This window comes from Solanum verrucosum, unplaced genomic scaffold (assembly GCF_900185275.1).
Source record: "Solanum verrucosum unplaced genomic scaffold, falcon-dt-bn FXZP01000273.1, whole genome shotgun sequence".
Taxonomy (NCBI): domain Eukaryota; kingdom Viridiplantae; phylum Streptophyta; class Magnoliopsida; order Solanales; family Solanaceae; genus Solanum; species Solanum verrucosum.
The window spans coordinates 1,516,658-1,529,883 of record NW_026020163.1 but is presented as its reverse complement, the minus strand read 5'-3'; the positions used below and the strand labels follow the sequence as shown (position 1 = coordinate 1,529,883).

The following is a 13,226-nucleotide window of genomic DNA, read 5'->3' as shown; positions in this document are numbered from 1 at the left end:
AAATCAAATTGAAATGACTTTTAAGTAAAAAAAATAAAAAGTAGGGGGAGACCTACTTTTGGTTTTTGACTTAATTTAAGTCATTTAAAACTTATTTTAAGTCATTTTTTTATCTTGCCAAACATTTTCCAACTTATTTTAAGTTATTTTTTATATTTGCATAACACTTCCAATAAAAAAACTGACTCAAAAATAACTTTGACCAACTTATAAGTCAATCCAAACACCCTCTAAGAGGATTCATAATTTATAGAAGTAAACACGTGAATCAAAGAAGCTAATGGAATTCAGAATCTACTATATACATATATAAATAATATTTCGATCTTTATATATACAGTGTAATATTTTGACAAGCTACCCTGATGTATATACGTACACATGTTTGTACTAGAAATGTGCAAAACCGAATCAAACCAAACCTCAAATCGATTCAAACCGAAAAAATGATCTTTGGTTTTATCGATTAATGATTAAGAAATATTTTGTCTAATTTATTTGTTCTTTATAAAGACTTTTAAGCTAGCTAGAATCTTGTTTGATGCATATATATATTCATGGTGAATTGATCTTTGGTTTTCTCAGTAACTAACAAGATCTAGCTATTCTAGTTTGTCACTTAGTAGAGAAACTTGTTCTCATAGAGAAGGACGGCCGGTCCTCGCTCCTACATCAAAAAATTACATTATATATGTAAAATTTAAAACGTTAATTATTAAACTTATCAAATTTTAATTTTATATTTCGCTTTTATGTGGAAAAGACAGGAATAAGGTGCAAGTGAATGAAGTTGATCTTGTATTACACATGAATGAATTGATAATATAACGTAGTGTCCATTTTTAATTGTAATGATTTCTTTTTTTATAGTCAAACTATAAGAACTTTGACTAACATTTTACGATGTGTTTTTTCATCATATCGATATATATAAAAATTGTAATTTATAGTACTTTTCGTATAGTTTTTGAATATCTAAAGTTTTTGTTTAAAATATCGAATTAATGTAATCTAATTTAACTTTGAAAATTAATTAAATTAACATTCAAAAAGCGCAGCATGACAATTAAAAATGAATGGAGGGAGTATATATGTATGTAGAAATTAAATGATCTTGAGGGAGGACAAATATGAAATTAGGATAAGAATTAATAAAGAGGGCCGTGTGACTATTATGCCTAATGAATGTGTGTTCTGCTTTGAATCGATCAGATATATCACTTTACTCGATATATCAGGGTGTTAGTGATGTATCCAAAATCGAGATGCGATATATCGGGACGTTGAATGATGTATCCGAAATTAGGACGCAATGTATCATGGCGTTTTGGTAGATTCCATGAAATTTAAGAGATTTCTGTAATTTAAAAAAGAGTAGAAATAGAATGTAATTAACTCTTAACACTATGACATTGACGTAAGATTGTTGAATTTTTTTAACAAAAGTATTATTAGGTTCATCACTTGTCATTTATGACACATAAATGGTCCCTTTGTACTCTCCAAATAATGGTAGTTACACTCCCCATTCCACATACAAATGTGCCACCCCCCACCCCCACCCCCACCCAACATTATGTTATGTGTTATATATATATTTCATGAGCAAATCAACTATCCATCACAATAGAAAACCAATAAAAATAATAGCAAGTTTTTTTTTTCAAAAAAAAATGGTGAAGCCTCATGTTATTTTAACAACATTTCCAGCACAAGGTCATATTAATCCAGCACTACAATTTGCCAAAAATCTTGTCAAAAATGGCATACAAGTGACATTTTCTACAAGTATTTATGCACAAAGACTTATGGATGAAAAAAAATCCATTGATAATTTTCCAAAGGGGTTGATGAATTTTGTTCCATTTTCTGATGGATTTGATGATGGATTTGATCATTCAAAAGATCCTGTATTTTATATGTCACAACTTAGAAAATGTGGAAGTGAAACTGTCAAAAATATTATCATCAATTGTTCTGAAAATGGAAGTCCTATAACTTGCCTACTTTACTCCATTTTTCTTCCTTGGGCAGCAGAGGTAATTTTCCTTCTTGATTATTACTTGTGTGTCCGGTCTGTTTCCACACATCTCAACTAATTTCACAGGGTATCTACTATCTCCTACCAGCACATTCTTGATTATATATAGGAATATAGTACTTTGAGTCTCTCGGTTATAAGTAAATTTTGATTTTGATCCTTATGACATATGACGACTAAGTATATTGAACTTTCAATTAATTGATATGATGCACTTTTATTCCTTTTGCGACAACTTTACCAAATTATTAATCGCTATACTATTTAATTACCCATGTGTTATGTTAAGTTTGTAATTACCTAATATACTTTTAAAAATAATATAAATATAATATATTTCCTAGCTAAAGGGACAAAAAAAGACATTTTTATTATTTAAAGATTAAATAAGTTCGATTAGTCAAATATATTATCACAAGAACTAAAATCAGAATCTATGTACCAAAAGTACTATTATCCCTTAGTTTCATTATGTCTCAACTTTTAGCATGCCCTCCTATATGTTTCCGACTTGTTTCATTTTCATGGGCTAAACACGTCCTCCTATATGTTATGTTGAATTATTTTAATTATATTATTTCTGAATAGGTCGCACGTGAAGTCAACATCCCTTCAGCTCTTCTTTGGAGTCAACCAGCTACAATCTTAGACATATATTATTTCAACTTTCATGGATATGAAAAAGAAATGGCAAATGAATCAAAAGATCCAAATTGGTCCATTCAACTTCCTGGCCTTCCACAATTAAAAACTAAAGATCTTCCTTCATTTTTACTTCCATCGAATGTTAAAGGAAGCCTTAGAGTTGCACTTCCACCTTTCAAAGAATTAATAAACACATTAGATTCTGAAACTAATCCAAAAATTCTTGTGAATACATTTGATGAATTAGAGCCAAATGCATTAAAAGCAATTGAAAATTACAAATTTTATGGAATTGGACCATTAATTCCTAGTGCATTTTTAGATGGAAATGACCCTTTGGATTCTTGTTTTGGTGCTGATCTTTTTGACAAGTCAAATGACTATATAGAATGGTTAAACACAAAGGAAAATTCATCTGTTGTTTATATATCATTTGGGAGTTTAATGAATCCATCAATAAGTCAAATGGAGGAGATATCAAAAGGGTTGATAGATATAGGTAGACCATTTTTATGGATAATAAAAGAAGATGAAAAAAACAAAGAAAGTGAGAAAAAAGTAATTGGTTGTATTGAAGAGTTGGAAAAAATAGGAAAAATTGTACCATGGTGTTCACAACTCGAAGTTTTGAGACATCCGTCTTTAGGATGTTTTGTTTCACACTGTGGATGGAATTCAGCTCTGGAGAGCTTATCTTGTGGAGTACCGGTCGTGGCGTTTCCTCAATGGACTGATCAAATGACAAATGCTAAACAAATTGAAGATGTGTGGAAGAGTGGAATTAGAGTGAATGTGAATGAAGATGGTATTGTTGAGAGTGAAGAATTGAAAAGGTGCATTGAATGTGTTATGGATGGAGGGGTAAAAGGGGAAGAAATGAGAAAAAACGCGAAAAAATGGAAAGAATTGGCTAGAGAAGCTGTGAAAGAAGGTGGATCTTCACACAAGAATTTAAAGGCTTTTATTGATGAAGTTGCCAAAGGTTATTGATAAGTCTCTTTGTATCATTTGCTTATTATTTGTTAAGAATAAGATGGGATAGCTTCTATATTGCTCGGACTTTTGAAAAACGTTGGCAACTGCATGCTGGATTCTTCAAAAGTAGTGCATTTTTTTGGAGGATACGACATGAGTGAGACAATATTTGGAAAGTTCAAGCAACATAGGATATTTTAGTGGTCTTGTTATTTCTATCTTGTTATTATTGTGCCTTCAAGTTTTCTAATAAAATCCTATTTGAAAGATTCATGACAAGTTATAGTCATGTTCTTGAGCATTACACTTCATATACGTGGAGATTTGATTTTGTAATCCAATTTGAAGTGCTATTTTAACTATCTGGTATTTGGAATTCATTGGTCCAACTAATTCAGATTCATGTCACGTATGATCTATTAAAGGCGAAACCTCTCTTTAACAAATCAAGGATTTCCACTTTCTTAAAACTCAAACTTTAAGATTTCTGATTAAGAGTGAAGATATCCTATCCATTCGATCAAATCCCTCGATATTCACGGACATTTTATCTCAATTTCCTACACTTAAACATTAAATTCTAAGAATTATTATTTCATAAGAACAAGATCAGTTACTGTTGTTTGAACACTCCAAAAATATTGTTGCACTGTAGTTGAATTCTCCAAATATGCACTATTTTTGAAATATCCAACATTCACCTATCAATATTTCTAAAGAGTCGGAGCCATATAGGTTACTACACATATAAACTGGTCCCATCAGTACGAAAATTTGTATTCTGTGCAAGGCACACATACTTTCAGTTGTGTGATGCCTCATTTGGCTGCCACATTTATACTGTGGGACCCATATGTACTTATTTCCCTACTTTTTCTTTTCTAATTTTAATCTTTTCTTTTACTTTTTCTTTCTTACTTGCATTTTCCTTTTTGCTTGTTAATTCTTAGTGTAAATTTTATTTTTTATTTTTTGTTTTAATAAAGAAACTTTGAAACTCACACACGGTATCTATTATATATTTTATATCTCTATTACTATTTATTTGAGGGGAAATTAAACTAATATGTTGAAAAAAATAAATTTACTTATTTTTGGATGAATTCAAGAAAATTGAGGATAGTGAAATTACAAAAAAAAAAATTGTGAAAATTCATGTAATCAACCTACTGAACTAATTAGTTTATGCTTTTCTTTTTTTACGTACTGAATTTTGATTTAAATTTACGATCATTATATAAGTTTTTAGTTTATTATTTTAATATTATTTTTTCTATTCTATATTATTTATTTTATTATAATAAATAGTTGTTTGAAATTTATTTTTTAGTTTATAAAATCAAGATATAAGTAGTTTTTTTAATCCTAACAATTAATTTTTTTTATAATTATAAATAAATTTTGCAAAATTGCAAAAATTCTTTTAAGGAATGAATTATTTAAAATATTATTTATATTTATAATTTCTTTAAGAACATGTAAGAAAAGTAGATAAGCAAAATATTTATTAAATTTCACCTATCTTGATTTTTAAGAATAAAAATATCGTATAAATTGACGGAAATAATATGTACTTATGTTGGTGTTTATGGATGTTTTTCGTTTTTGAATTTCATGACAATAGTATCAAAACTTATGTAATTGTTTTTCAAGATCATTGATGTTCTTTCCGTTTTAGTTACTTATTGAAGAGTATTTGTGGATTTAAGTGTTTTTGGATTATGAAATTGTTGAGAGAAAAATAAAAGAACATATTAAATTTATACCGTCTTTATTTTTCATATTAATTATCTACTTTTTCTTTTACAAATTTCTTAAGAAAACACAAATAAAATATATACCTTAATTTTTTTTGGTAACTTTATAAATTTTATTTATACTTTTAAAATTAATTGTTATAATAAAATAGAAAATTTTTAATTAATCATATCTTTGTAAATTAAAAAATAATTTTATATAACTATTTTTAATAATATAAATAATTAATATGAGATGGAAAAACAATATAAAAATGTAATAAATAGAATGAGTCAAACAAATTTTTTTTGAATTTCATATTTTTCATGAATAAAGTTATTTATGTATGGAAGTATAAAATTTGGAACAATTGTTTTATAAAAGAAACCAAGAGATCCCTTTTTCTGAAAGTGATCCACTTGGCAAAATATAAATGGGCCTCATACAATTCTTGTATGCCACATCATACTTGTGGATAAAAAAATTTCCCATCAGTACTATTAACAGAATTGGATGTTGTTCACTCATTCATCATCTTCTAAAATCTCTAAGAATTAAAGATGATTTTCATGTTTGTCTTGTTTCATTTCCATCATTGAACACCAAGAAAAGAAATATTTATCTCGAAAAAATGACCACTTTGAATGATGATTGTCATGTTCTTGTTGTTTCATTTACAGGACAAGGAAATATAAATCCATGTATTCAATTTTCCAAGAATTTGATCAAATTAGGTGTAAATGTCACATTCTCTACAAGCCTAACAGCTTTTAATCGAATCTCGAATCTTCCAACCATACAAGGATTAACATTTGCTCCTTTCTCTGATGGTTTTGATGGCAACTTCAATGGTTCTACGAACAGTTTCCGTGAGTTCAATGCATCATTGAGGACTCATGGTACTGAATTTGTCACAAATTTAGTCGAAGACAGGGCAAAACAGGGCTGCCCTTTTAAACGTATCATCTACACGACGTTAACTGCCTGGATTGGTTTATTAGCCAAGAGTATAAACGTTCCAACCACGTTTCTTTGGATTCAACCAGCCTCAGTCTTGAATATTTACTACTATTTTTTCAATGGTTATGAGGATTCTATCAAGAATTGTTCAAAAGATCAATCTTTTGAGTTTCCTGGTCTGCCTTTGTTGTCTCGTCGTGATTTCCCTTCTATTGTGTTTAATGATTCGAATGATTGGACATTACTTGCCATGAAAGAACATGTTGAGTTACTAAAGAGTGAGACAAACCAAAAAGTTCTTGTGAACACTTTCGATGCTTTGGAATTTGATGCTTTGAATGTTATAGAGAATGTTAGTATATTCGGAATTGGCCCTTTGATTCCTTCAGCTTTTCTTGATGGAAATGATTCTTCTGATACTTCATTTGGAGTTGATATGAGACGAAGTCTCGAAAATTATATGGATTGGTTGGATTCTAAGGCTAAAAAATCTGTAATTTACATAGCATTTGGTAGTTATTCTCAAATACCAAATCAACTTAAGGAAGAGATTGCTCATGGTTTAGTTTTGTGTAAAAGGCCATTTTTGTGGATAATTAGAGAGGGGGCGAATGGCGAAAAGCCATTTGAAAAGTTGAGTTGCAAAGAGGAATTGGAAGAGTTAGGGAAAACAGTGGATTGGTGTTCACAAGTGGAGGTTCTACAACACCCTTCGTTGGCTTGTTTCTTGACTCACTGTGGATGGAATTCGAGTATGGAGAGTTTGGCTTCGGGGGTGCCAGTCGTGGCGTGTCCTCTTTGGATCGATCAATTAAGTAATGCGAAGCTTATTCAAGATGTTTGGAAGATGGGAGTCAGAGTGAACGCCAATGATGAAGGTGTTATCGAGAGGAATGAGTTCGCGAGGTGTATAGAGATTGTGGTGGGAGATGGGGAAATAAGAAAAAATGCAAAGAAATGGAGGGATTTAGCTAAGGATGCTATGAAGGAAAATGGTTCATCTAATGTCAATCTCAAGGCTTATGTTAATGAGATTTTGCTTGGTGAATAAATCATTTGTTACTCCGTCTCCAAAAATGTTGCCGCATCCGTTAGGCCATCTTGGCACACCACGACTATTTCACCAAGTCAGGTATCAAGTGATTCTTCCCACCAAGGCATTTAGTATCAAGTGCTAAAGCCGATTTTTATAAATAAATAGTTACGTGTTTGAATAAAAGTAATAAACCATGACATGTTATGGTGCTTTAGTTGTAAGTCTAGCTTAATTTGAAGCTTGTGCAAATACTCTGTAGTCTGCTTTCTTTCTGTTCTGTTTTTTGGTTGGTTGGTGGTGAGATTTCAAAAGTACGGTTTAGTCGAACTTAGTAACTTTAGCTTAGACTTAATAATATGTAGAGAAATCTACTAAATATAAACAAGTACTAAATTTTGAATCCCATAACTAAACAATAAGTGAATTCACTAACATCTCAAACACAATAAAGTTCAAATCCTGAATATCCCTCTTATTAGAATTTCGAATTTAAAAAACTTTTGGTAGGCATAAGATATTGTCATAGTACAAGTCACAACTACAATCATAACATATTCAACATACAACCTATGTTGCTCGAACTCTTCAAAAAAAAAGCCATCAATCACATGTCAGATAGGATCTGACATAGGCGAGCGACAACATTTTTGGAGAGACCGAGCAACGTAACCATACAAACTCAAAATTTTCTACATTCTAGAGGAAAACCTTGAGGAAATCTTTTGTAATCAGTGCAATAATTATAAATCATATAATTCCTTTGAACCCATCTAAGTCTTCTTCTTCCATTAGCATCAAGTTCTTGATTTTGCCATTTTGCATCTAAAAACTGAGATTTGTTAAACTTTTGTGCATGGAAATTTCTATAATAGGCTGTGAATGGTGCTTTTGACCAATCAGTTTTCACTAGTCCTCCTCTTGTAGCCCAATCATCAGCATTCCATAGACTTGAGTAAATTTTCATTGGTTGGTTCTTGGGAAATGGAACACCAAGTGATTCTGCATTCTTGAATACTCTAATTGGAGTGTTGTCCACCAAGAAACTAAAAAGAAAAAAAAATCAAAATAAACAATGAGTAATGATTAGCACATGCACATATAGGAGTTAGGACTGTTTCTGTTGGTTCAACTGAACTCATTACTTTCTGTTCAAACTAAGGATTGATTTCTCAGATTGTCACTCATCTAATAGTTAGTGTATTATCTCAGAATATCACTTTTCTTTATGATTATACTTTGTTTGAAAAAAATGTGACTTTCTAAGATAATAAGTATTAATTGAGTGATAGAAATCAACTTCTCGAACTAGGTATCATATGCAAAGAAAAAGAAATATTGATATACACTCACATATAGTTCCTCTGATTCATTTTATGTGACAGAGTGTAGAAGAGTACGAGTGTCAAACTACTTAATTTTTCGGCATGAATTCGGCTATGTTACTCGAACATTGATACGTGTGCAAGTGCAACAATATATTTAGAAAGTCCGAACAACATACGAATCAGACATAGATTCTTTAACTTCATTTAAATAAAAGTTATATATTTAGAGACTACATACAAAAAAAAATAAAAAAATATACAAGACATAATAGTTAGTAACATATAATTTGAATCACAAAAAATCTCTTAGACACCCCTTATAGTACTAATATTGACACATAAAATAAAACAATTGATGCTTATGTGTGTATATGTATAATAAGATTAAATTCTAAACATGTTGACTTGAAATTCTGAATTCGCCTATGATAACATATAGTGATTTAGGTAGAAAAGCATAAAATGGAATTAAATTTTGGATATGTATATATAATAAGTTTGTTCTTACATGATGTGTTGTGGTTTCCATATGATTGAGTAGGTGTGGAAGTTCTTGGTAGGATCAAACCATAGGTAAAATTGTTGCTCTTTGTCTCCTTTGCCTTGGCTAAAGACATTTGTATGAAGAATATATGGTTCACCACTAACATTTCCTAAGAACTCAAAGTCAATTTCATCATGAGTTGGTCCTTTAGAAGATAGCTGCAAAATAATCCAAATAAAATGTTAGAAAATTGTTCTTTTGTTGTCTCTGTAACAATCGTCATCTATAATAACATTTTATCATAACGGCGAAATTTTATTAGAAAATGAATTTTCATGTCATGTTATGTTATATTGTTTGTTTTCTATAACAACATTTTATTATGGTAACAAAGTATTCAGACAAGCAATGTTATTATAGAAAAATCTGACGGTATAATTTTTAAAAAGAATTACATAGTATGATGTGACAGTGCCAGCCGAATTTCCAGTAACAAGTTTGAGTTGCATATCGATTCTCCCAAAAAGATATTCTTTTTTGGATTGAAAACCAGAGCCAGAGAGTTTGTCCATAGATAAAGAAAGAATTTGGCCTCCATTGAAAATCTTGACTTTATTACCACCCCAATTAAAGTCAAATTCTTGAATGAAATTTCCACCATAAGAAAACATGCAAGAATTCATAAAGACTAAAAAAATAAACAACATTTTTGGTAACTCATAATGGGAAAATCCCATTTTTTTTTCTAGCAATAGATAGAAGTGAAAAAGTTTAATTTTTTTTTTTGAACTTAGGATTTTTGTGATTTTCTTATGTGGGAAAATGGGGTTTAAAGGGGGCAAGTATTTATAGTGGATGAAATAGAGGTGAGCTATAAAGGAGAGGACAAAATGCTTGTGAACTTCTTTGAATTTTGGATTTTGGGTGGGGGTGGGGTGGGGGCGGGTATGGGGTGGATAGTAAAAGTAACAACTGGTGCTAGCTAAGCATATACCATAAAAGATGGAGACTTTATTTGTTTGGCATTGGATGGTTTAGGATCTATGGTGTTTTATTTAGGAGGGTGGGTAGGTGGTGTGGGAAGAAAAAGACACATTCCTTGAATCTATGTGAGACACCTTAACATATTTATCACATTTAATCTGGACAATTAGAGCGTGAATAATATAAATGAGTCTAATATCAAGAATGGCTCCGACTTTGATACAATAACAAGACAATAACTTCGTCTCTTAACTAATATGAGAGATTGTTAGTGCGGAGCCACATTTATCGAAGGGGTTTAAGCGAATTTTCCGTGTCAATAAATTGTATTTTGTATATATAGGTAAAAAATATTTTATGTATACATATGTATTGAATCTCCAGTAATTTTAATTGAGACGTTGTATAAAAAGGACAGTCTGATGCTCTCATAAGTTTTAACTAGTGCAAGATTTGGGAAAGAACCGTAACATAAAAGTCTATTATATGCAACTTTACCATGTATTTGTGTAAGAGATTGTTTCCATAGTTTGAATATGTTACCTCTTGGTCACATGACATGTTGAACCCTTCACTAATTAGTTGACACATTTATATAAGCACTAAATATTCAATAAAACAATATAAATATGTATCCCTAACATAATAAAATAAGCGAATTGTGATAAAAATTAAACTTGAACACATAAAATTTAAATTTTGAATTCACCTCTGACCAGTTGGGTAAATGGTAGGGGTGTGGGAAGATAGAGCTTCCAACAATGATTTTGTCCTTGTTGGAATTTGTTATGGACCCCTCCCCCGCCCCCCCCCCTCCCCTCCCCTATTCTGTTTTGCTTTGATGGTATGATTTTGACCAGTGAGTGTATAAGCCAGCTAGCTAGCTAAGATCAAACATAATGACAAAAAGTACAATAAATCAAAAGAGTTATGAAGGGCAAGAAGTATATGGTCTTGTTTCAAATATTTTTACTTTTGGTACAATTTATTTGGCTTTAGTTTGGCAAGTTTCTTATGATCTTTGTTGATAAGGCCAACAACTTTCACCACTAGAAAATTATTGTCATTTTATGGGCCAGCATATAATAGTGAAAAGTTCAATGATTAAAGCAATAAAGGGTAATGAGTAAAAAAAGGAATTAACAATGTTTTGGATAAATATTGTTAGATGAGATTTTCCATAATTAGAAGTTTTGAATTCGAATATAAATTGAAAATTTTTCTAGTAGGCAAAAATTTGAATTAGTTAAGACAAAGAAAAGCGAAAAGCACTTTTATTTGTATTTGGTTGATCTGCATCTATTTTATCATGTGATTTATAAGAAGGTTCCTTATAAGAATAACTTTAAAGGTGGGACGGACTTGAACTTTTGACCTTGATTTATTCATTGGCAGAACTTTAAGTTTGATAACTTTTAACTTTTGACCCTAAAGGGCTCATGGGACGAGCAAGATCAAAGGTTGACTAGTAAACTACTTATTATAAAGGTCATTGAATGTTATTTCCTACATTTTACCTTACCTTCCTCATGGTTTTTAAATGAGAATTACTGAAATCGTCTAAATTTCCACATTTAATTACACGACCAACTCTTCAAAGTAGTTCATTTTCAAATTTTTACCCTTCAAAATCGAACTTATGTTTAGGGGAGCATAAATTATTTAAGGGTGATAGGTATATAATTTGTAGAATATTATAATGTAAAAATAAAATTTATGTCCGATGAAAATATTTTTGACTTTAGAATAAAAAATTAAGACAAACACAAAAAAGGGAGAAAAGTGCAAGTCACTCAAATAAAGGAAGTAATCCCAAATTTGGGCTACCTCCACAAAACATGGGCCAAGCCCAAATGACTACGATGTGATCCCAAATTCAGGTGAACACACTCGGCACCCTCTAGATTCACCCTTAGTTACTAAGGTAATAATTACCGAAAGTTGATTTAGGTTCAAATGTCATATTTTTACACATCTCATATATATTGATACAATTGATGTTGTATTATGTTATGCAGTTAATTCATTTTGGTCCTCAAACACAAATGAAGTGATGGCTTTATGAAACTTACCTTTACAAGAAGAAGTAGAAAATGATTGGACAAATTCTACTTCCACATCTTAACAATGAGAAATATTGTGGCAAACTTGCAAATCTCATTCATTTTGCCAAAGTTTTGAAGGTTCAGTGTGTACACAATGTCGATGGCAATATCGTAAGCAATCCAAGGTAACAAGATGTTGGTTGTGGAAATAATTTGGTTCTCCGAAAAATATTGGAATTAGCAACGAACTTCGATTAGCTAGTCCTTATTATTGAGTCACCAAAAACAAAAAAAAAAAGGTTATCTTTATATTTCTATCTTTTAGTGTTTTTTTTTTTTTTTGAGTTGTGTCTCGTACTCGTACTTTTGTATTAGTGTTCAAGAATCTATCGTTGAATAACTTGTTGCTAATATAATATTTTTATATTTTATGGTTAATTCATTATTGCTATTGTTGTTTTATTTGCATAATTAACTAACTGAACTAATGATATTTTTGATATTTTCAATCACTTTATGTAGGACAAATATATATTGTATTTTGACTATTTTGAAAACTATATTACATGAGTAATCAAGTGATGGAACAATTGATAGTCGTGATGGATTTGTAAATATTCACGAGCAAAGGAATCAGAAAGTACACATTTCAAATAATTAAAAATTAAAAATTAATTTATCTGTAACTAGTCAATTCATCCGCGCACGGACATGAATCTTCTTCCATATATCTGTATGAGTTCTCTTTAGAAAAATGAAAAATCACTTTTCATTTTGCGTGCTTAAGAAATCATAAATAAGAAGATAATTTTATCAATTTACTCAATATTTTTTTGAGAATTTTACATACAAATATGGATACTTTCAAAAAGAATTAATTGCAAAGGTAAGATAAAAAAAATTAATTAATATTTTCTTGATTTATATTTTCTTAATTTAGTAAGGTGGACAACTAATAGGGGACGGAAAGAGTATTAAATTTTCAGTCCTTCAA

At 30.3% G+C, this 13,226-nt stretch overlaps 4 protein-coding genes across 8 annotated transcripts in view; 3 read left to right on the top strand and 1 right to left on the bottom strand.

The window, feature by feature from the left end:
- LOC125828662 (rho GDP-dissociation inhibitor 1-like) overlaps nt 1-13,226 on the top strand; it is a 192,250-nt gene that overhangs the window by 116,627 nt on the left and 62,397 nt on the right. The window contains exon 1 of one of the 5 annotated variants that reach the window (XM_049507991.1): nt 181-184. The exons of the other annotated variants lie outside the window; for them this stretch is intronic. The gene's annotated coding sequence lies outside the window, so the exon portion shown is untranslated. Of the gene's footprint in view, nt 1-180; nt 185-13,226 lie in introns of those variants that run through there. 5 annotated transcript variants of the gene reach the window in all.
- LOC125828654 (UDP-glycosyltransferase 75C1-like) lies at nt 1,620-3,928 on the top strand. Its single transcript, XM_049507979.1, has 2 exons — nt 1,620-2,039; nt 2,630-3,928. Exons 1-2 carry the CDS (start codon nt 1,674-1,676, stop codon nt 3,674-3,676), a joined length of 1,413 nt encoding a protein of 470 aa, XP_049363936.1. The 5' UTR covers nt 1,620-1,673; the 3' UTR covers nt 3,677-3,928.
- LOC125828656 (UDP-glycosyltransferase 75C1-like) lies at nt 6,020-7,423 on the top strand. Its single transcript, XM_049507981.1, has one exon. The coding sequence runs from the start codon at nt 6,030-6,032 to the stop codon at nt 7,407-7,409; it is 1,380 nt and encodes a 459-aa protein (XP_049363938.1). The 5' UTR covers nt 6,020-6,029; the 3' UTR covers nt 7,410-7,423.
- On the bottom strand, nt 7,806-10,014 carry LOC125828661 (xyloglucan endotransglucosylase protein 1-like). The gene is made up of 3 exons (XM_049507988.1): nt 9,659-10,014; nt 9,228-9,421; nt 7,806-8,437 (listed from the first exon to the last, which is right to left on the bottom strand). The coding sequence occupies exons 1-3, from the start codon at nt 9,938-9,940 to the stop codon at nt 8,074-8,076; spliced, it is 840 nt and encodes a 279-aa protein (XP_049363945.1). The 5' UTR covers nt 9,941-10,014; the 3' UTR covers nt 7,806-8,073.

Excerpts from the sequence above, each read along its gene's own strand:
- LOC125828656 (XM_049507981.1), top strand. The coding sequence starts at position 6,030 with ATGACCACTTTGAATGATGATTGTCATGTTCTTGTTGTTTCATTTACA.
- LOC125828661 (XM_049507988.1), bottom strand. The coding sequence starts at position 9,940 with ATGGGATTTTCCCATTATGAGTTACCAAAAATGTTGTTTATTTTTTTA. Across the intron at positions 9,422-9,658 it reads GCACTGTCACATCATACTAT|CTATCTTCTAAAGGACCAAC; the intron begins GTAATTCTTTTT and ends ATTATTTTGCAG. Across the intron at positions 8,438-9,227 it reads TGGAAACCACAACACATCAT|TTTCTTGGTGGACAACACTC; the intron begins GTAAGAACAAAC and ends TTTTCTTTTTAG.
- LOC125828654 (XM_049507979.1), top strand. The coding sequence starts at position 1,674 with ATGGTGAAGCCTCATGTTATTTTAACAACATTTCCAGCACAAGGTCAT. Across the intron at positions 2,040-2,629 it reads TTCTTCCTTGGGCAGCAGAG|GTCGCACGTGAAGTCAACAT; the intron begins GTAATTTTCCTT and ends ATTTCTGAATAG.